The following is a 24,213-nucleotide window of genomic DNA, read 5'->3' on the forward strand; positions in this document are numbered from 1 at the left end:
AATATAATATCACCAATGACACACATGTAAATGTAATGTCTTGCTTAGCAGGTTGCACCATCACTACATTGCTTAATGTATGTGCAGCTCGACTTCTCTAAGTCTGTTTCTACCTGTGTGTTTTCAGCCATTTGTTAATTTTTTTTCTATTTTGTAAGATTGACATCCGGAGTTGATGATTATGATAAGTTGATCATCCCCGAAATTTGGAGATGGATGGGGACGAGGAAGAGGGCTCGGATGGGGAGATGGAACCGGAGTATTCTGGTTTGGAGCAGCCTCCTCTCACACGCATGTTAAAGAACATCCTGTCTGAGTATCCTGATGATGGTCAGATACTTAAGGTAATTAATCACTATCACCTATAACACAAGTAATAATAAATAATAATGAGAAGTCATAAAGATACATGTTGTATATAAAGGGACATAACTCTCAAAAGTGAGCTCGTTTTAGAAGGTCTCACACAACTATTATTTTGCTGTATGGTATTACCAGTGATGATATCATCAGATGGTGGGCTATTACCCTGCATCTGTGACCCATCCTCCATCGTCCATCTGTGATCTAGAAATAGCGATAACAAGGATGATTTTTCGACAGACAGCAGACGGACTACTGAGCGATGGTGAATTTTTCTCAAATTTTATGTGTAGGTTCCCCTTGGTCCCTAGTTGTGTCATTCCAATTTCTTTAGAATTTTGTTCAGAAAAACAAAGTGGACGACAGGTGACCATCTTGGATTTCGACAATTGAAGTTTGTTATTATTATTTCTTGAAAAGGGATATTTAACAAACGCGATGAGTAGGTTCCCCTTGGTCCTTAGCTGTGTAATTTCAATTAAGATTTTGGTCAGAAAAACAAAATAGCTGACTGGCAGTCATCTTGGATTTTGAGAATTGAAGCTGTTATCAGTATTTCTTGAAAAGTACTGGAGGGATATTCCTTAAACTTCATGTATAGGTTCTCCTTGGTCCCTAAATGTCCCATTTTAATTTATATTCTTGTTCAGAGAAACAAAGTGGACAACAGATGGCCCTCTTGGATTTTGAGAATTTAAGTTTGCTATCGCTATTTCGTGAGAGTTTCACAAATGTGATGGGTAGGTTCCCATTTTCTCTTGTAGTGCCATTTTAATTTAGGTTTTTCGATCAGGAAAACAAAATTGCCTTCAGGCAGCCATCTTGGATTTTTAGCCCACCATCATCAGATGGTGGGCTATTCAAATCGCCCTGCGTCCATGGTCCGTCGTCCATCCCTCCGTCCCTCCGTCCGTCCCTCCGTCCGTCCGTAAACAATTCTTTTTATCGCTATTTCTGAGAAAGTACTGAAGGGATCTTTCTCAAATTTCATATGTAGTTTTCCCTTGGTCCCTAGTTATGCATATTGTATTTTGGGACTGATCGGAAAACAACATGGCCGAAAAGCTGCCATCTTTGATTTTGACCATTGAAGTTTGATATCGCTATTTCTGAGAAAGCACTCAAGACATCTTTCTCAAATTTCATATGTATGTTCCCCTTGGTGCCTAGTTATGCATACTGCATTTTGGAACCGATTGGATACAACATGGCTGACAGGCAGCCATCTTGGATTTTGACCTTTGAAGTTTGTTATAGCTATTTCTGAGAAAGCACTGAAGAGATCTTTCTCAAATTTCATATGTATGTTCCCCTTGTTTCTTAGTTATGCATATTGCATTTTGGGACCGATCGAAAAAAAACATGGCCGACAGGCAGCCATCTTGGATTTTAACCATTGAAGTTTGTTATCGCTATTTCTGAGAAAGTACTGAAGGGATCTTTCTCAAATTTCATATGTAGGTTTCCCTTGGTGCCTAGTTATGCATATTGCATTTTGGAACTGATCGGAAAACAACATGGCCGACAGGCAGCCATCTTGGATTTTGACCATTGAAGTTTGTTATCGCTATTTCTAAGAAAGTACTGAAGAGATCTTTCTCAAATTTCATATGTAGTTTTCTCTTGTTTCTTAGTTATGCATATTATATTTTGGGACCGATCGGAAAACAACATGGCCGACAGGCAGCCATCTTGGATTTTGACCATTGAAGTTTGATATCGCTATTTCTGAGAAAGCACTGAAGAGATCTTTCTCAAATTTCATATGTATGTTCCCCTTGGTGCCTAGTTATGCATACTGCATTTTGGGACTGATTGGATACAACATGGCTGACAGGCAGCCATCTTGGATTTTGACCTTTGAAGTTTGTTATAGCTATTTCTGAGAAAGCACTGAAGAGATCTTTCTCAAATTTCATATGTATGTTCCCCTTGTTTCTTAGTTATGCATATTGCATTTTGGGACCGATCGGAAAACAACATGGCCGAAAAGCTGCCATCTTTGATTTTGACCATTGAAGTTTGATATCGCTATTTCTGAGAAAGCACTCAAGACATCTTTCTCAAATTTCATATGTATGTTCCCCTTGGTGCCTAGTTATGCATACTGCATTTTGGAACCGATTGGATACAACATGGCTGACAGGCAGCCATCTTGGATTTTGACCTTTGAAGTTTGTTATAGCTATTTCTGAGAAAGCACTGAAGAGATCTTTATCAAATTTCATATGTATGTTCCCCTTGTTTCTTAGTTATGCATATTGCATTTTGGGACCGATCGGAAAAAAACATGGCCGATAGGCAGCCATCTTGGATTTTAACCATTGAAGTTTGTTATCGCTATTTCTGAGAAAGTACTGAAGGGATCTTTCTCAAATTTCATATGTAGGTTTCCCTTGGTGCCTAGTTATGCATATTGCATTTTGGAACTGATCGGAAAACAACATGGCCGACAGGCAGCCATCTTGGATTTTGACCATTGAAGTTTGTTATCGCTATTTCTAAGAAAGTACTGAAGAGATCTTTCTCAAATTTCATATGTAGTTTTCTCTTGTTTCTTAGTTATGCATATTATATTTTGGGACCGATCGGAAAACAACATGGCCGACAGGCAGCCATCTTGGATTTTGACCATTGAAGTTTGATATCGCTATTTCTGAGAAAGCACTCAAGACATCTTTCTCAAATTTCATATGTATGTTCCCCTTGGTGCCTAGTTATGCATACTGCATTTTGGGACTGATTGGATACAACATGGCTGACAGGCAGCCATCTTGGATTTTGACCTTTGAAGTTTGTTATAGCTATTTCTGAGAAAGCACTGAAGAGATCTTTCTCAAATTTCATATGTATGTTCCCCTTGTTTCTTAGTTATGCATATTGCATTTTGGGACCGATCGGAAAACAACATGGCCGACAGGCAGCCATCATGGATTTTAACAATTGAAGTTTGTTATCGCTATTTCTGAGAAAGTACTGAAGGGATCCTTCTCAAATTTCATATGTAGATTCCCCTTGGTCCGTCGTATTTGCATTTTTGGACCTATCTGAAAACATTTTCGACAGACAACCATTATCGCTTAATCTCAAATTTCATATATAAGTTTCCCTGGTTTAAAAAGCACTGGAGGGATGTTTCTCAATTGATACAAATTAGCAAGAGGAAGGGAAAAAAGAGAAAAGATCAATCTGACATGGAACCTATCAAGATCGTTCAATGGTGGGCGCCAAGATCCCTCTGGAATCTCTTGTTATAATTGATGTTTTTTCTTGAAAAGTACTGGAAGGATATCAGATATCAGATAATTTGGAGGAAAAGAAAAAGAAGGAACAAATTGAGAAAAGATCAGTTTGAAATTAGCACTATTAAAAATTATTAAAATTTTGGCACCAAGATCCCTATGAGATCCCTTGTTTGTTTTAGACATATTATATTTCATTGCCTTTGGTTTTCTTTATAGTTTGTGTTTTCATTGATGAATGTGCATTTAATAATCTAAATTGTGTTTTGGTTGATGAATGTGTGTTTGTAGTGTGTGTTTTGGTTGACGAATGAGTGTTTGTAGTGTGTGTTTTGGTTGATGAATGTGTGTTTGTAGTGTGTGTTTTGGTTGATGAATGTGTGTTTGTAGTGTGTGTTTTGGTTGATGAATGTGTGTTTGTAGTGTGTGTTTTGGTTGATGAATGTGTGTTTGTAGTGTGTGTTTTGGTTGATGAATGTGTGTTTGTAGTGTGTGTTTTTGTTGATGAATGTGTGTTTGTAGTGTGTGTTTTGGTTGATGAATGTGTGTTTGTAGTGTGTGTTTTGGTTGATGAATGTGTGTTTGTAGTGTGTGTTTTGATTGATGAATGTGTGTTTGTAGTGTGTGTTTTTGTTGATGAATGTGTATTTTGTAGTGTGTGTTTTGGTTGATGAATGTGTGTTTGTAGTGTGTGTTTTGGTTGATGAATGTGTGTTTGTGGTGTGTGTTTTGGTTGATGAATGTGTGTTTGTAGTGTGTGTTTTGGTTGATGAATGTGTGTTTGTAGTGTGTGTTTTGGTTGATGAATGTGTGTTTGTAGTGTGTGTTTTTGTTGATGAATGTGTGTTTGTAGTGTGTGTTTTGGTTGATGAATGTGTGTTTGTGGTGTGTATTTTGGTTGATGAATGTGTGTTTGTAGTGTGTGATTTGGTTGATGAATGTGTGTTTGTAGTGTGTGATTTGGTTGATGAATGTGTATTTTGTAGTGTGTGTTTTGGTTGATGAATGTGTGTTTGTAGTGTGTGTTTTGGTTGATGAATGTGTGTTTGTAGTGTGTGTTTTGGTTGATGAATGTGTGTTTGTAGTGTGTGTTTTGGTTGATGAATGTGTGTTTGTAGTGTGTGTTTGGTTGATGAATGTGTGTTTGTAGTGTGTGTTTTGGTTGATGAATGTGTGTTTGTAGTGTGTGTTTTTGTTGATGAATGTGTGTTTGTAGTGTGTGTTTTGGTTGATGAATGTGTGTTTGTGGTGTGTGATTTGGTTGATGAATGTGTGTTTGTAGTGTGTGATTTGGTTGATGAATGTGTGTTTGTAGTGTGTGTTTTGGTTGATGAATGTGTATTTTGTAGTGTGTGTTTTGGTTGATGAATGTGTGTTTGTAGTGTGTGTTTTGGTTGATGAATGTGTGTTTGTAGTGTGTGTTTTGGTTGATGAATGTGTGTTTGTAGTGTGTGTTTTGGTTGATGAATGTGTGTTTGTAGTGTGTGTTTTGATTGATGAATGTGTGTTTGTAGTGTGTGTTTTGGTTGATGAATGTGTGTTTGTAGTGTGTGTTTTGGTTGAGAAGTATGTGGTTTGGCTGATGAATATGTGTTTTGTGTTTATAGTTTGTGTTTCATGTGATGCCTGTTTTGTATGTTCTTCCAAACATAATCAAAATGTTAATGAATTATGTTTGTCTTTATTTTGGTATTTAGGAGTTGATACAAAATGCCGAGGATGCTGGTGCATCAGTGGTGAAAATAATGTTCGATGGCAGAAATATCAACCATGAACCTCACAGTGAAAAGAAGAAACCTTTCAATAAATATTTCAAGGTATTTTCAGCAGTCCTTTTCTAGAAATTCTGTAAATTGACAAGATTTGAATCCGTTTCCTGATAGGATGTCAACAGACTCCTACTGATCCATTAAGACTTGCACATGATAGTTGATCATACTGATGATAGTTGATCATACTAATCGTTATACATGATAGTTGATCATACTAATCTTTATACAGGATAGTTGATCATACTAATCTTTATACATGATAGTTGATCACACTAATCTTTATACAATGATAGTTGATCATACTGATGATAGCTGATCATACTAATCTTTATACATGATAGTTGATCACACTTATCTTTATACATGATAGTTTATCAGACTTATCTTTATACATGATAGTTGATCATATTAATCTTTATACATGATAGTTGATCATATTAATCTTTATACAATGATAGTTTATCAGACTAATCTTTATACATGATAGTTGATCATACAAATCTTTATACATGATAGTTGATCATACTAATCTTTATACAATGATAGTTGATCACACTAATACTTATACAATGATAGTTGATCATACTAATCTTTATACATGATAGTTGATCATACTAATACTTATACAATGATAGTTGATCATACTAATCTTTATACATGATAGTTGATCACACTAATCTTTATACATGATAGTTGAGCATACTACTTTTTATACATGATAGTTGATCATACTAATCTTTATACATGATAGTTGATCATACTTATCTTGATACATGATAGTTGATCACACTAATCTTTATACATGATAGTTGATCATACTTATCTTTATACATGATAGTTGATCATACTAATCTTTATACAATGATAGTTGATCATACTAATCTTTATACATGATAGTTGATCATACAAATCTTTATACAATGATAGTTGATCATACAAATCTTTATACAATGATAGTTGATCATACAAATCTTTATACATGATAGTTGATCATACTAATCTTTATACATGATAGTTGATCATACTAATATTTATACATGATAGTTGATTAAACTAATCTTTATACAATGATAGTTGATCATACTAATCTTTATACATGATAGTTGATCACACTAATCTTTATACATGATAGTTGATCATACTAATCTTTATACAATGATAGTTAATCACACTAATCTTTATACATGATAGTTGATCATACTAATCTTTATACATGATAGTTGATCATACTAATCTTTATACATGATAGTTGATCATACTAATCTTTATACATGATAGTTGATCACACTAATCTTTATACTATAATAGTTGATCACACTAATCTGTATACATGATAGTTGATCATACTAATCTTTATACAATGATAGTTAATCACACTAATCTTTATACTATAATAGTTGATCATACTAATCTGTATACATGATAGTTGAGCATACTACTTTTTATACAATGATAGTTGATCATACTAATCTTTATACATGATAGTTGATCATACTAATCTTTATACATGATAGTTGATCATACAAATCTTTATACATGATAGTTGATCATACTAATCTTTATACATGATAGTTGATCATACTAATATTTATACATGATAGTTGATTAAACTAATCTTTATACAATGATAGTTGATCATACTAATCTTTATACATGATAGTTGATCACACTAATCTTTATACATGATAGTTGATCATACTAATCTTTATACAATGATAGTTAATCACACTAATCTTTATACAATGATAGTTGATCATACTAATCTTTATACATGAGAGTTGATCATACTAATCTTTATACATGATAGTTGATCATACTAATCTTTATACTATAATAGTTGATCATACTAATCTTTATACATGATAGTTAATCATACTAATCTTTATACATGATAGTTGATCATACTAATCTTGATACATGATAGTTGATCATACTAATCTTTATACAATGATAGTTGATCACACTAATATTTATACATGATAGTTGATCATACTAATTTTTACACAATGATAGTTGATCATATTAATCTTTATACATGATAGTTGATCATACTAATCTTTATACATGATAGTTGATCATACTAATCTTTATACAATGATAGTTGATCATACTGATCTTTATACAATGATAGTTGATCATATTAATCTTTATACATGATAGTTTATCAGACTTATCTTTATACAATGATAGTTGATCATATTAATCTTTATACATGATAGTTGATCATACTAATCTTTATACAATGATAGTTGATCATACTAATCTTTATACAATGATAGTTGATCATATTAATCTTTATACATGATAGTTTATCAGACTTATCTTTATACAATGATAGTTGATCATACTAATCTTTATACAATGATAGTTGATCATACTAATCTTTATACAATGATAGTTGATCATATTAATCTTTATACATGATAGTTTATCAGACTTATCTTTATACATGATAGTTGATCATACTTATCTTTATACATGATAGTTGATCATACTGATCTTTATACAATGATAGTTGATCATACTAATTTTTATACATGATAGTTGATCACACTAATCTTTATACATGATAGTTGATCATACTTATCTTTATACAATGATAGTTGATCATATTAATCTTTATACATGATAGTTGATCATACTAATCTTTATACATGATAGTTGATCATACTAATACTTATAAAATGATAGTTGATCATACTAATCTTTATACATGATAGTTGATCATACTAATCTTTATACATGATAGTTGATCATATTAATCTTTATACATGATAGTTGATCATATTAATCTTTATACAATGATAGTTTATCAGACTAATCTTTATACATGATAGTTGATCATACAAATCTTTATACATGATAGTTGATCATACTAATCTTTATACAATGATAGTTGATCACACTAATACTTATACAATGATAGTTGATCATACTAATCTTTATACATGATAGTTGATCATACTAATACTTATACAATGATAGTTGATCATACTAATCTTTATACATGATAGTTGATCACACTAATCTTTATACATGATAGTTGAGCATACTACTTTTTATACATGATAGTTGATCATACTAATCTTTATACATGATAGTTGATCATACTTATCTTGATACATGATAGTTGATCACACTAATCTTTATACATGATAGTTGATCATACTTATCTTTATACATGATAGTTGATCATACTAATCTTTATACAATGATAGTTGATCATACTAATCTTTATACATGATAGTTGATCATACAAATCTTTATACAATGATAGTTGATCATACAAATCTTTATACAATGATAGTTGATCATACAAATCTTTATACATGATAGTTGATCATACTAATCTTTATACATGATAGTTGATCATACTAATATTTATACATGATAGTTGATCAAACTAATCTTTATACAATGATAGTTGATCATACTAATCTTTATACATGATAGTTGATCACACTAATCTTTATACATGATAGTTGATCATACTAATCTTTATACAATGATAGTTGATCACACTAATCTTTATACATGATAGTTGATCATACTAATCTTTATACATGATAGTTGATCATACTAATTTTTATACATGATAGTTGATCATACTAATCTTTATACATGATAGTTGATCACACTAATCTTTATACTATAATAGTTGATCACACTAATCTGTATACATGATAGTTGATCATACTAATCTTTATACAATGATAGTTAATCACACTAATCTTTATACTATAATAGTTGATCATACTAATCTGTATACATGATAGTTGAGCATACTACTTTTTATACAATGATAGTTGATCATACTAATCTTTATACATGATAGTTGATCATACTAATCTTTATACATGATAGTTGATCATACAAATCTTTATACATGATAGTTGATCATACTAATCTTTATACATGATAGTTGATCATACTAATATTTATACATGATAGTTGATTAAACTAATCTTTATACAATGATAGTTGATCATACTAATCTTTATACATGATAGTTGATCACACTAATCTTTATACATGATAGTTGATCATACTAATCTTTATACAATGATAGTTAATCACACTAATCTTTATACAATGATAGTTGATCATACTAATCTTTATACATGAGAGTTGATCATACTAATCTTTATACATGATAGTTGATCATACTAATCTTTATACTATAATAGTTGATCATACTAATCTTTATACATGATAGTTAATCATACTAATCTTTATACATGATAGTTGATCATACTAATCTTGATACATGATAGTTGATCATACTAATCTTTATACAATGATAGTTGATCACACTAATATTTATACATGATAGTTGATCATACTAATTTTTACACAATGATAGTTGATCATATTAATCTTTATACATGATAGTTGATCATACTAATCTTTATACATGATAGTTGTTGGTCATACTAATCTATATACAATGATAGTTGATCATATTAATCTTTATACATGATAGTTGATCATACTAATCTTTATACATGATAGTTGTTGGTCATACTAATCTATATACAATGATAGTTGATCATACTGATCTTTATACATGATAGTTGATCACACTAATCTTTATACAATGATAGTTGATCATACTAATCTTTATACAATGATAGTTTATCATACTAATCTTTATACAATGATAGTTGATCATATTAATCTTTATACATGATAGTTTATCAGACTTATCTTTATACATGATAGTTGATCATACTGATCTTTATACATGATAGTTGATCATACTAATCTTTATACATGATAGTTGATCATACTAATATTTATACATGATAGTTGATCATACTAATCTTTATACATGATAGTTGATCATACTTATCTTTATACAATGATAGTTGATCATATTAATCTTTATACATGATAGTTGATCATACTAATCTTTATACATGATAGTTGATCATACTAATACTGATAAAATGATAGTTGATCATACTAATCTTTATACATGATAGTTGATCATACTAATCTTTATACATGATAGTTGATCATATTAATCTTTATACATGATAGTTGATCATATTAATCTTTATACAATGATAGTTTATCAGACTAATCTTTATACATGATAGTTGATCATACAAATCTTTATACATGATAGTTGATCATACTAATCTTTATACAATGATAGTTGATCACACTAATACTTATACAATGATAGTTGATCATACTAATCTTTATACATGATAGTTGATCATACTAATACTTATACAATGATAGTTGATCATACTAATCTTTATACATGATAGTTGATCACACTAATCTTTATACATGATAGTTGAGCATACTACTTTTATACATGATAGTTGATCATACTTATCTTTATACATGATAGTTGATCATACTTATCTTGATACATGATAGTTGATCATACTAATCTTTATACATGATAGTTGATCATACTTATCTTTATACATGATAGTTGATCATACTAATCTTTATACAATGATAGTTGATCATACTAATCTTTATACATGATAGTTGATCATACAAATCTTTATACAATGATAGTTGATCATACAAATCTTTATACAATGATAGTTGATCATACAAATCTTTATACATGATAGTTGATCATACTAATCTTTATACATGATAGTTGATCATACTAATATTTATACATGATAGTTGATTAAACTAATCTTTATACAATGATAGTTGATCATACTAATCTTTATACATGATAGTTGATCACACTAATCTTTATACATGATAGTTGATCATACTAATCTTTATACAATGATAGTTAATCACACTAATCTTTATACATGATAGTTGATCATACTAATCTTTATACATGATAGTTGATCATACTAATTTTTATACATGATAGTTGATCATACTAATCTTTATACATGATAGTTGATCACACTAATCTTTATACTATAATAGTTGATCACACTAATCTGTATACATGATAGTTGATCATACTAATCTTTATACAATGATAGTTAATCACACTAATCTTTATACTATAATAGTTGATCATACTAATCTGTATACATGATAGTTGAGCATACTACTTTTTATACAATGATAGTTGATCATACTAATCTTTATACATGATAGTTGATCATACTAATCTTTATACATGATAGTTGATCATACAAATCTTTATACATGATAGTTGATCATACTAATCTTTATACATGATAGTTGATCATACTAATATTTATACATGATAGTTGATTAAACTAATCTTTATACAATGATAGTTGATCATACTAATCTTTATACATGATAGTTGATCACACTAATCTTTATACATGATAGTTGATCATACTAATCTTTATACAATGATAGTTAATCACACTAATCTTTATACAATGATAGTTGATCATACTAATCTTTATACATGAGAGTTGATCATACTAATCTTTATACATGATAGTTGATCATACTAATCTTTATACTATAATAGTTGATCATACTAATCTTTATACATGATAGTTAATCATACTAATCTTTATACATGATAGTTGATCATACTAATCTTGATACATGATAGTTGATCATACTAATCTTTATACAATGATAGTTGATCACACTAATATTTATACATGATAGTTGATCATACTAATTTTTACACAATGATAGTTGATCATATTAATCTTTATACATGATAGTTGATCATACTAATCTTTATACATGATAGTTGTTGGTCATACTAATCTATATACAATGATAGTTGATCATATTAATCTTTATACATGATAGTTGATCATACTAATCTTTATACATGATAGTTGTTGGTCATACTAATCTATATACAATGATAGTTGATCATACTGATCTTTATACATGATAGTTGATCATACTAATCTTTATACATGATAGTTGATCATACTTATCTTTATACAATGATAGTTGATCATATTAATCTTTATACATGATAGTTTATCAGACTTATCTTTATACAATGATAGTTGATCATATTAATCTTTATACATGATAGTTGATCATACTAATCTTTATACAATGATAGTTGATCATACTAATCTTTATACAATGATAGTTGATCATATTAATCTTTATACATGATAGTTTATCAGACTTATCTTTATACAATGATAGTTGATCATACTAATCTTTATACAATGATAGTTGATCATACTAATCTTTATACAATGATAGTTGATCATATTAATCTTTATACATGATAGTTTATCAGACTTATCTTTATACATGATAGTTGATCATACTTATCTTTATACATGATAGTTGATCATACTGATCTTTATACAATGATAGTTGATCATACTAATATTTATACATGATAGTTGATCATACTAATATTTATACATGATAGTTGATCATACTTATCTTTATACAATGATAGTTGATCATACAAATCTTTATACATGATAGTTGATCATACTAATCTTTACACATTGGTAGTTGATCATACTAATCTTTACACATTGGTAGTTGATCATACTAATTTTTATACAATGATAGTTGATCATACTTATCTTTATACATGATAGTTGAGCATACTACTTTTTATACAATGATAGTTGATCACACTAATATTTATACATGATAGTTGATCATACTAATTTTTATACAATGATAGTTGATCACACTAATTTTTATACATGATAGTTGATCATACTAATCTTTATACATGATAGTTGATCATACTAATTTTTATACAATGATAGTTGATCACACTAATCTTTATACATGATAGTTTAGCATACTAATTTTTATACATGATAGTTGATCATACTAATCTTTATACAATGATAGTTGATCATACTAATCTTTATACATGATAGTTGAGCATACTAATTTTTATACATGATAGTTGATCATACTAATCTTTATACAATGATAGTTGATCATACTAATCTTTATACATGATAGTTGATCATACTAATTTTTATACAATGATAGTTGATCATACTAATCTTTATACATGATAGTTGAGCATACTAATTTTTATACATGATAGTTGATCATACTAATGTTTATATAATGATAGTTGAGCATACTTATCTTTATACATGATAGTTGATCATACTAATTTTTATACAATGATAGTTGATCATACTAATTTTTATACATGATCATCTTTATACAATGATAGTTGATCACACTAATATTTTCACATGATAGTTGATAATAAGTCCGCCCTGACATTGAATCAGACAGTGGGTTACCCTGCAATATGCCCACCTCTGACATTGAGTCAGATATAATGATTTGTCCTCTGACTGGTTGCACATACAGTTTATAATAAAATATCATAAAAAGATGTTTTGAATTCTGCCTAATGTTATATCATCATGAGTTCTACATTTATTTCTACTTATTAATCAAATTGATATAAACGTAGATAATAATTTTTAATATCATTAATTTCAGGGTCCAGCTTTATTCTTCCACAACAATGCTGTATTCTCTGAGGATGACTGGAGGGGGATTAAGATGTTGTACAGCAGTGTGAAGGAGTTAGATCCGTTAAAGGTCGGACGATTCGGACTCGGCTTCAAATCTGTTTTCCATATAACAGGTAAAAGTGACATGTTGCCAGGGTAGTGACGATACATGGTGTACCACAACATTTCGTCAGTTGTAGTTTGTTATCACTTGATCTTGAACAGTACTTGGAGGTGATTTTTAGCTCACCTGGACCAAAGGTCCGGTGAGCTTATGCCATGGTGCGGCGTCCGTCGTCTGTCGTCCGTCGTCCGTCGTCCATCAACATTTGCTTCAAATCGCTACTAGTCAAAAAGTTTTTATTGGATTTTGACCAAATTTGGTCAGAAACATCCTTGGCAGAAGGGGATCAGATTTTGCATAAATGGTGATTCTGACCCCCAAGGGGCCTGAGGGGCGGGGCCCAATAGGGAAAATTGAGGTAATTCCTTTAAATCGCTACTTGTCATAAAGTTTTCAATGGATTTGAACCCAGTTTGGTCAGAAGCATCCTTTGGGGAAGGGGACCAGATTTTGCATAAATGGTGACTCTGACCCCCAAGGGGCCAAAGGGGCGGGGTCTAATGGGGAAATAGAGGTAATTCCTTCAAATCGCTACTAGTCATAAAGTTATGAATGGATTTGAACCCAATTTGGTCGGAAACATTCTTGGGGGAAGGGGATCAGATTTTGCATAATGGTGACTGACCCCCAAGGGGCCTGAGAGATGGGGCCCAATAGGGGAAATAGAGGCAATTCCTTTAAATCGCTACTAGTCATAAAGTTATGAATGGATTTGAACCCAATTTGGTCAGAAACATTCTTGGGGGAAGGGGATCAGATTTTGCATAAATGGTGACTCTGACCCCCAAGGGGCCTGAGGGACGGGGCCCAATAGTGGAAATAGAGGCAATTCCTTTAAATCGCTACTAGTCATAAAGTTATGAATGGATTTGAACCCAATTTGGTCAGAAACATTCTTGGGGGAAGGGGAACAGATTTTGCATAAATGGTGACTCTGACACCTGAGGGGCAAAAGGGGCGGGGCCCCATATGGGAAATAGAGGTAATTCCTTTAAATCACTACTAGTCATAAAGTTATAAAATGCATGTTGTAAACTCAGAGAGTCTGGGCTTCATTATTTCTTTAAAGCAGTTGGGATCCCCACGCTATAACCATATATAGCATTGTTTGAGGTTAACAAACAAAAGGAATTGAACATGAACATTATTTTGACATTTGGTCAAATCCAACCAGGTGAGCGATGTTTATACTTCATAGATAGGTTCCCCTTGATGCTTAGTTGTGCCCATTTGATTTTGAGTCTGTTAAGGAAAAACAGGTGTCCATCTTGGATTTCGACAACTGAATTTTGTTTATTTCTATTTCTTGAGAAGAAGTGGGAGGATTTTTCTCAAACTTCCCAAGTGTGTTCCCCTTGATATCTTCTTGTGCCCATTTAAGTCTGATCAAGAAAACAAAATGGCTACTAGGCAGCCATCTTGGAATTTTACAGTTGAATTTTTTATCGCTATTTCTTGAGAAGAAGTGAGAAATTTTTTCTGAAACTTCACTGGTAGTTTCCCCTCGGTCCCTAGTTGTGACCATTTGATTTTGACCATTGAAGTTTGCTAGCACTATTTCTTGAAAAGCATTTGAAGGATATTTCTCAAATTTCACATGTAGATTTCCCATGGTCCCTAGATGATAAATTTAAATTCACATGATGGTTAGAAATCGAAGTTTAAAGTCAATGTCATTAGGTCCAAAGGTCAAGGTAATTTGTTTTTCTTTTTACTGATGAACATTGTGTTATGAAATGGTAATGCAAAATTGGTGATAGCTAAAACTGACCAAAGGTGAAGGTCAAATTTTGTATCTATTTACTAAGGGGACATTTTGTTATGACATGAAGAAGAAGAATTGATCAGAATAAATATTGAATCAACTGAACGAAGATGAAGGTCACTGGGTCAGAAGTCAAGGTCACATCTTGCATCTTTTTATTGATGAACATTTTTGTTAGGACATTATGAAGCAAAGTTATTCAGATTTAAAGAAGAAGTCAACTTATCGAGAGTCAAGGTCATGATGTCAGAGGTCAAGGTCTAATTTTGTATCATTTCACTGATTAATATTTTGTTAAGACATAATGAAACAAATTTGATCAGAATTAATTAAGTCAGCTCAAGGACAAGGTCACTCGGTTAAACATCAAAGTCTCATTTCGTATCTTTTTGCTAATGAACATTTTACTCTGACGTAATTAATCAAACTTGTTCAGAATTAAACAAGGAGTTAAACAAGGAGTCAACTGACCAACTCATTACTGTTAAGATCATGATGCAGAGGCAAAGTCACATTCTACATGTATGTTGTCAAAGTTGGTTGTAATTTAAACAAGGATTCATCTAGGCAAATGTCAAGGTCACTGGGTCAAATTTTAAAGTCCAATTTTATATATTTTCACTAGTGTACATTTTGTTAAGACATTTTGGAGCAAAGTTGATCAGAAATAAAGAAGAAAACAATTGTCCACAGATCAAGTTAGGTCACTAGACCAAAGGTTAAGAGGTTTGGTTGAAAAGGACAAAGTGATTCAGATATTTCCATTCCTGTCAATGTTCTAGTTTCATTTTATGTCTGATCCAGAATACAAAATGGTGATGGTTGAAGTTTAGTATTATGATTTCTAATTTTCAGAAAGTTCTTCTTAGATTTCTCTTAGATTTCATATATTATAGGTTTTCCTTTGCTCCCTAGGTGTGCCCATTCAATTCTGAGCCTAATCTAGAAAGCAAAATTGTTGACAGTTTAGGTTTAGGGTTGATATGTTTAATCCCCGAAAATTATTTTTGAAGATGTCTCTTAGATTTCATATGTAGGCTTCCTTGTAATCAAATTAATAAAGTATGGGAAAGGTCATGCACATAAAGATAAGGCAATGGTAGCCAATAATATCACTTTTGGATCTCTTGTGATTCAGTGATAAGGGCTTTATGTACATCAAAATATTGATGTTGAGAAAGTTTGAATATCAATGTATTGAATTGCTATGTGACATTGGTTTGATCGATATATTAATATACAATATCCAGCCCTAATATTTAATATAATAATCACTTTGTTTGTCTGTGCACCATAATACCATGTCACTATCAATACCTGATCAGGTTGTAGTGGTCATCGATCAATATTACAGCTGAAAAGCTACACTTTTAAAAAGCTTTTGTACAAGATATTTCTTAACCTGTGGACAGATCTGATGGTCACTTGTCAAGATTAATCATCATGCTTGGCCACTTTTGAAATAAAAAAGGCTTGGCTGCAAGAATTTTTTTGAACATCTGGACAGATTTAGTTTATATTTGCACCATAACATCACACTTTCAGGTTCTACACCTGAGTAGATTTGGTGGTCATTGGTCAGGGTTAAAGGTCAAAGGTCATTCATGAGCACTTTTGAAATAAAAGCTTGTGTACAATATTAGATGTATTATTTTGCTGGTGGGACAGATTTTCATTCTCTGACAAATTGGTGTACTGTGTATTTCAGATTACCCAATGATCGTGTCTGGTAAGAAGCTTCTTGTTATAAATCCTTACACGACCTACTCAGACAAGGTTTGCACGAGCTTCCGCTTAGACAGATTGGCCAGATACAAAGGAATGGACATGAAAGCCTTCAAAGATGCGTTTGATGATGTTTTTGGGTTTGGAGAGGAGACTTTGGCAAGTGGAGAGTACAAGGGTACTCTGTTTAGGTTTCCTCTGCGTCAAATTGGCACAGAATTATCTGGGAACTTATACAATGAGGAGAAAATTGAGAATCTGTTTGATTCCTTTACAACAGAAGCGCCTTTTACCCTCCTTTTCCTGAAAAACCTGGAGGAAATGACTTTATACAGACGAAAGAATGGTGTTGAGCCAAGGTACAGGGTAATGATCCAAGATCTAGGATCAGAAACTTCGCTAGAGGGGCGACGGGAATTCCGCAAGTCACTGCAAAAGTATACAACAAGTAGCATGTCGAGTGATTTGATATGCAGTCTCCATGTGAATATAAGCGTGGAATCGCATGATCAGAATGGTTGGACAACACGTGATGACAAGTCATGGTTCATTGTCAATACCGTGCTAGGACACGACAACATGTCCCCTGAATTACGCTCACTTTCCCAGGATAAAGACTTGTCATACAGTCCCTATGTAGGGGTCGCAATTCCAGATAAGGACACTGAGGATTTCAAAGGACACGTCTTCTGCTTTCTTCCTCTTCCATTGGAGGAGCGAAGTTTGACAGGATTCCCTGTTCATGTGAACGGATTCTTTGCTTTGAGCCAGAATAGACGCCATGTGAAGTGGCCATCAGCTGATTTAAAGCAATCGGCCATCACTGCTGACAAATCTCTTCAGTGGAACCAGGCTCTAATCAAGGAGGCCTTATCCCAGGTCTACCTGAATATGGTACAGCAGCTGATAACTAAATGTGTAAAGGCAAACAACCCAGATACCTTGGTTCAGATGGTGTACCGATCCATCCCATGTCTCGATGATGTGGATGTGAAATGGCGGATTATCTTGGACCCATTAGTGAAAAGTCTCCTACAGACAGATTTTCTCTACACTGAGAACAATGGAGGCCAATGGATAGAGCACAGAAATGCAGTGTTTGAATGTCCACATTCTGTGACTGGTATGTATTATATATAGATAGAACTTAATCTTTGTTTTCTACAAAACATACATAAGATGATAGCACCTGTATTAACAATTGAAAACCCAGCACACACTCAACACAGCTTAGTGGCTTTATCAAACAGAGCTTATTACCTCCAGCACTGCTTCATAATGTTTGATTGTATGGATTCTGATCTAATGTTGCACTTTAAGCCACAGTTTAAAAGATTTGGACCCTGTGAACTCCCTGTTACCTGTATAGCCTTATAGTAAACAATCTTACTCATATTGACTAGAGAGTTGTAACAGTAAACGATCAATTTATGTGGTCATTGAATTCATGCAGATCTCTTATTTTGGAATCTCCCTATATATACATGTGAAGTAATCATCAAAGATCAGACAACTACACTATTTTTTAAGATTTATTGTTGACGACACATTTTAGAACAAAAATATAAAAAAGAAACATCTGTCACTTAAACATTAACCACACAATATTCATTCAAGGGACATAACTCTTACACAAATACTGTTATATCTATTTCGCTCTCAATTAAGTCGCTATACTGTATATACACTATATATAGATGGTACACAGCTCAGAAATAATGTTACAATTCACACTTATTGTTTGACGTTTGACAGCATATTTATAAATGACACACAGATGTAATATATTACTTTGAAATTACTCATTGCCAATAAGTAATCTTTATTGTCTTTGCAAATGAAATATATTTTAAAAGAAATGATAATAACTGCCCTATTCACATTTAGCAAGTCATTGATTTAAAATGACTATCACCTACACATCTAGTCTGAATTTTCTGACAATCTTACTGTGTAGATCCACTATTAGGAAGCTTTAAAGGCGACATGCACATCAGAACCCTTAGGATTACTACACATCTAATACATAACAAATACCACATTAGACTAATTATGTATGAGTATAAAGATAGATCATAGTTTAATCAATGATAAATACCACATCATTACACTAAGAATGTACAGGTATAAAGATAGGTCGTAGTTTAATCAATGATAAATACCCTCTGGTTTTCTGTGTGTCTTCAATATCACTTTAAACTACTTTTGCATTTTGAATATACCAAAAGTACTAACACAAAGCATATAACATATAAATTGACATTTTTAAAAACATTTTCACAGGAGCAAAAATTTAGGGCAAATATACAAAACTCATCTTTAAAATACTTTTAGAGGGTTCAAATATCATAAAGCTGGTGCCATGATAGTTTGGCAAAATCAGGCCCATAAAGTTTCCTCAAAAAATGACTTTGATGGACTTTATATGTTAAATGCTTAAATCTTTTTTCCATAAATTCCAAAATCTCAGGATTATGATATTAGTCCTCTTCTGGTGAAACTATAGGTTTCCTCTCATCTGTCTGTCTGTCCGTCTAGCAGTCTGTCCACTCAGTCTTCTGCACTTTTCTAAGTCATACTTTTTGGTATATTACTTCAGTATGAGAAGCTAAAGATCAAGATTCTAACTTTTTTGGGTCAAAGTCAAGGTCACTGTAACTATTCTTAGTGGGGGGCCTGTAGGGACATGTATTGAGAAATCATATATTATTGAGAAATACCAAGCATACTTGTTTAACATACATGTTATTGAGGTATAAATCTCACTTCAAAAGCTGTAGAAAAGGTTAAGAGAAAGAGGCCCATTTTGCCTCATGTTAAGAGAAAATTTTAATGTCGTCTGTATATCTTAACAGTAAAATATCCTCATTGTCTTTTGCTATATATATTTTTATTGCTGATTACAAACATGTTACAGATGCTGGAGTTTGGGTCACACTGAGACATATCATGAAGCAATATAAACAAAACTTTACGATTATTCCTCCTCACATCACGACGTTGTCGGAGAAGATGACCAGAATGACCATGTTGACCCCAGCCTTCCTAGACAACCTTCTCAGGGGGAACAGCTCGTATGAAATCTGCAGCACAACTCAGAAACTTCATCTGCTACAATATCTGATGTCAGAACAAAAATATGAATCCCTAAAAGGTTTAAAACTATTGCCACTGGAAAACGGCAGTTTTGTGAGATTTGAGACAGTTGGCTGTGTTTATATGTGTAGAGAAACGACAGCGAAGCTGATCCCTGGGTGTGAAGAAAATATTGTGAACCTGCACCTTCCTGAGGATATTAAACAGCACCTACAACAGATTAAAGGCAAAGGTAAGATAGTAAACACCAATAAATACACTAAACCAGACCAGGTGGTAAACATACAACAGGTATAGGACAGGTGAGGTCATTATATTACAGGTACATGACAGATGAGGTCATTATACAACTGGTATAGGACAGGTGAGATCATCATACAACAGGTATAGGACAGGTGAGGTCATCATACAACAGGTATAGGACAGGTGAGATCATCATACAACAGGTATAGGACAGGTGAGGTCATTATACAACTGGTATAGGACAGGTGAGATCATCATACAACAGGTATAGGACAGGTGAGATCATCATACAACAGGTATATGACAGGTGAGGTCATCATACAACAGGTATAGGACAGGTGAGATCATCGTATAACAGGTATATGACAGGTGAGGTCATCATATAACAGGTATAGGACATGTGAGATCATCATATAACAGGTATTGACAGGTGAGGTCATCATACAACAGGTAGTGGATAGGTGAGGTTATCATACAACAGGTATAGGACATGTGAGGTCATCATACAACAGGTATAGGACAATTGTGAGGTCATCATATAACAGGAATAGGACAGGTGAGGTTATCATACAACAGGTATAGGACATGTGAGGTCATCATACAACAGGTATAGGACATGTGAGATCATACAACAGGTATAGGACATGTGAGGTCATACAACAGGTATAGGACATGTGAGGTTATCATACAACAGGTATAGGACATGTGAGGTCATCATACAACAGGTATAGGACATGTGAGGTCATCATATAACAGGAATAGAACAGGTGAGGTTATCATACAACAGGTATAGGACATTTGAGGTCATCATACAACAGGTATAGGACATGTGAGGTCATCATATAACAGGAATAGGACAGGTGAAGTCATTATACAACAGGTATAGGACATGTGAGGTCATTATACAACAGGAAAAGGACAGGTGAGTTCACCTTACAACATGTACGGGACAGATGAGGTCATCATACAACAAGTATATGACATGTGAGGTCATCATATAACAGGTATATGACAGGTGAGGTCATCATACAGAAGGTATGGGACAGGTGAGGTCATCATATAACAGGAATAGGACAGGTGAGGTCATCATACAACATGTATATGACATGTGAGGTCATCATACAACAATTATATGACATGTGAGGTCATCATACAACAAGTATATGACATGTGAGGTCATCATATAACAGGAATAGGACAGTATATGGCATGTGAGGTCATCATATAACAGGTATATGACATGTGAGGTCATCTTATAACAGGTATAGGACAGGTGAGGTCATCATACAACAGGTATAGGACAGGTGAGGTCATCATAGAACAGGTATAGGACAGGTGAGGTCATGATACAAGAGGTATAGGACATGTGAGGTCATGATACAAAAGGTATAGGACAGGTGAGGTCATGATACAAAAGGTATAGGACATGTGAGGTCATCATAGAACAGGTATAGGACAGGTGAGGTCATCATACAACAGGTATATGACATGTGAGGTCATCATACAACAGGTATAGGACAGGTGAGGTCATCATACAACAGGTATAGGACAGGTGAGGTCATTATACAACAGGTATAGGACAAACAAAGTTAGGGGGGGGGGGGGGTATACTGGACCGTCCGTCCGTCTGTCCGTCTGTCTGTAGAAGCATTTTGTCCGGACAACTCCTCCTAAACCGATGGACCAATTCCGATGAAACTTCACACAAATATTAATGATCATGTGTAGATGTGCATGCCAATTTATTTTTCCTAAAATTATGGTTGCTATGGCATCTGGTCACTATGAACAGGTTTTCCAATAAAAACCATAACTTAAAGTTTGTCCGGACAACTCCTCCTAAACTAAATAGCCAATTTCAATGAAACTTCACACAACTATAGAGGATCATGTGTAGATGTGCATGCCACTTTTTTTTTAAAACTATGGTTGCTATGGCAACTGGTCACTATAAACAGGTTTTTTGATAAGAACCATAACTTTAAGTTTGTCTGGACAACTCCTAAACCAAAAGGCCGATTTGAATGAAACTTCACACAAATATAGAGGACCATGGGTAGATGTGCATGCCTCTTTCTTTTTCTCAAACTTATGGTTGTTATGGCAACTGGTCACTATATTCAATTTCAAAACATTTTATTGACACATAAGGACAATAGGATTGGACAGCAGGCAAAGCCTATATAAGTCCTCTCCCAAAACAGTAACATACACAATGGTACAAACATGGACATAATAAAACACATTACATATTACAATCTCAATGCTTAACAAAGAGGCAGCTCCATTAGATTAGTATTAATTTTGTTTATGAAGAGAATACTCTAACCTTTTAAAATTGGTAAGACAATATTTAAAGCAAAAAGACAGAATAGGCATTTATTTCCTAATTGAATAAATTTTAACAAACTGTATGGAATAAACATCTGATGATATTGAATTTCCTTATCCCAACAGATACAGGCCACATAGTCCATTTCATCATCACACTGGCCATCCACTGATGAAATTTAGAAATTCTATAGCACCAGATAGTTTATATTGTTAGGGTTAAAGGTTAAATATAAAGTTTGAAATACTGAGAATAGTATTTAACAGGAGCTGCCTCACAATATTTACATGTAGGTAGAAATATATATATTTTTGACCACCAAGCCACACTCTCCATAGTAAACAACCATATGACTTATATATAGAAAAATATAGGCAGAAGCAGGAAGTAGCATTAAATTATATGGTATCAGTTTCATGATATCAATATATATACCAGCTTTGTAAAAATGTATTCATTACTACTAGTATATCATAATTAATATACAAAATGTACATCATTTTTATTTATATCTCACTAAACATGCATATTTTGTTAAAGGAAATGATAATAAATAGTAAATAATGATAAATAATATAAGTATGTCTTTTATATCATAACATGCTTACATACATGTACATTTTGTATATGTACTATACCAATGTGGTTATAAGTTGTCAAGTATGAAATTTAAATCTTTTTGAATCAGAAATGTATTTAGATACTGCAGAGAGAATAGCTAAATTTTCAATTTCATTACAATTTCCACAGCCGTTGAGAAAAACATCTAGTAGTAAGTGGTCATGATGAATGACTTGCGTAGTATTTTGACAGAGAATGATACGTATATCATTATATCTAGTGCATTCAAGGAAGAAGTGGTATGCAGTTTCAATACTAACATTACAAGAACACATGGGTGAATCGGATAGATGATCTTGGAAGAGGTCGAAGTTAAGATTGCTAGCATTATTTCTTAGTTGACAGAGAAGAATGTTCATCTCTCGATTTCCTAATACACATTGTAGTTTGAAAACATCAGTAGTATTTGAATTTGGGATATGGTGCTGAGAGATTAATTTTTTAAACTGATATATAGAGTGAACATTTTCTAGACTAGAGGCAATGTTATTGGATTCATTAAACATGGAAGGAAAG

General features: G+C 32.6%; 1 protein-coding gene across 1 annotated transcript; it reads left to right on the forward strand.

The window, feature by feature from the left end:
- The first annotated feature begins 212 nt into the window (after positions 1-212).
- LOC117333998 (sacsin-like) lies at positions 213-23,248 on the forward strand. The gene is made up of 6 exons (XM_033893418.1): positions 213-344; positions 5,303-5,422; positions 13,778-13,925; positions 17,389-18,528; positions 20,323-20,733; positions 23,202-23,248. The coding sequence occupies exons 1-6, from the start codon at positions 213-215 to the stop codon at positions 23,246-23,248; spliced, it is 1,998 nt and encodes a 665-aa protein (XP_033749309.1).
- The last annotated feature ends 965 nt before the right edge of the window (positions 23,249-24,213 follow it).

Source organism: Pecten maximus, chromosome 9 (genome assembly GCF_902652985.1).
Source record: "Pecten maximus chromosome 9, xPecMax1.1, whole genome shotgun sequence".
Classification (NCBI taxonomy): Eukaryota; Metazoa; Mollusca; class Bivalvia; order Pectinida; family Pectinidae; genus Pecten; species Pecten maximus.

Bases quoted from the DNA above. Each gene is read 5' to 3' on its own strand.
- LOC117333998 (XM_033893418.1), top strand. From the start codon at position 213: ATGGATGGGGACGAGGAAGAGGGCTCGGATGGGGAGATGGAACCGGAG. The intron at 13,926-17,388 runs GTAAAAGTGACA...TGTGTATTTCAG, and splicing joins ATCTGTTTTCCATATAACAG to ATTACCCAATGATCGTGTCT. The intron at 20,734-23,201 runs GTAAGATAGTAA...TTATCCCAACAG, and splicing joins ACAACAGATTAAAGGCAAAG to ATACAGGCCACATAGTCCAT.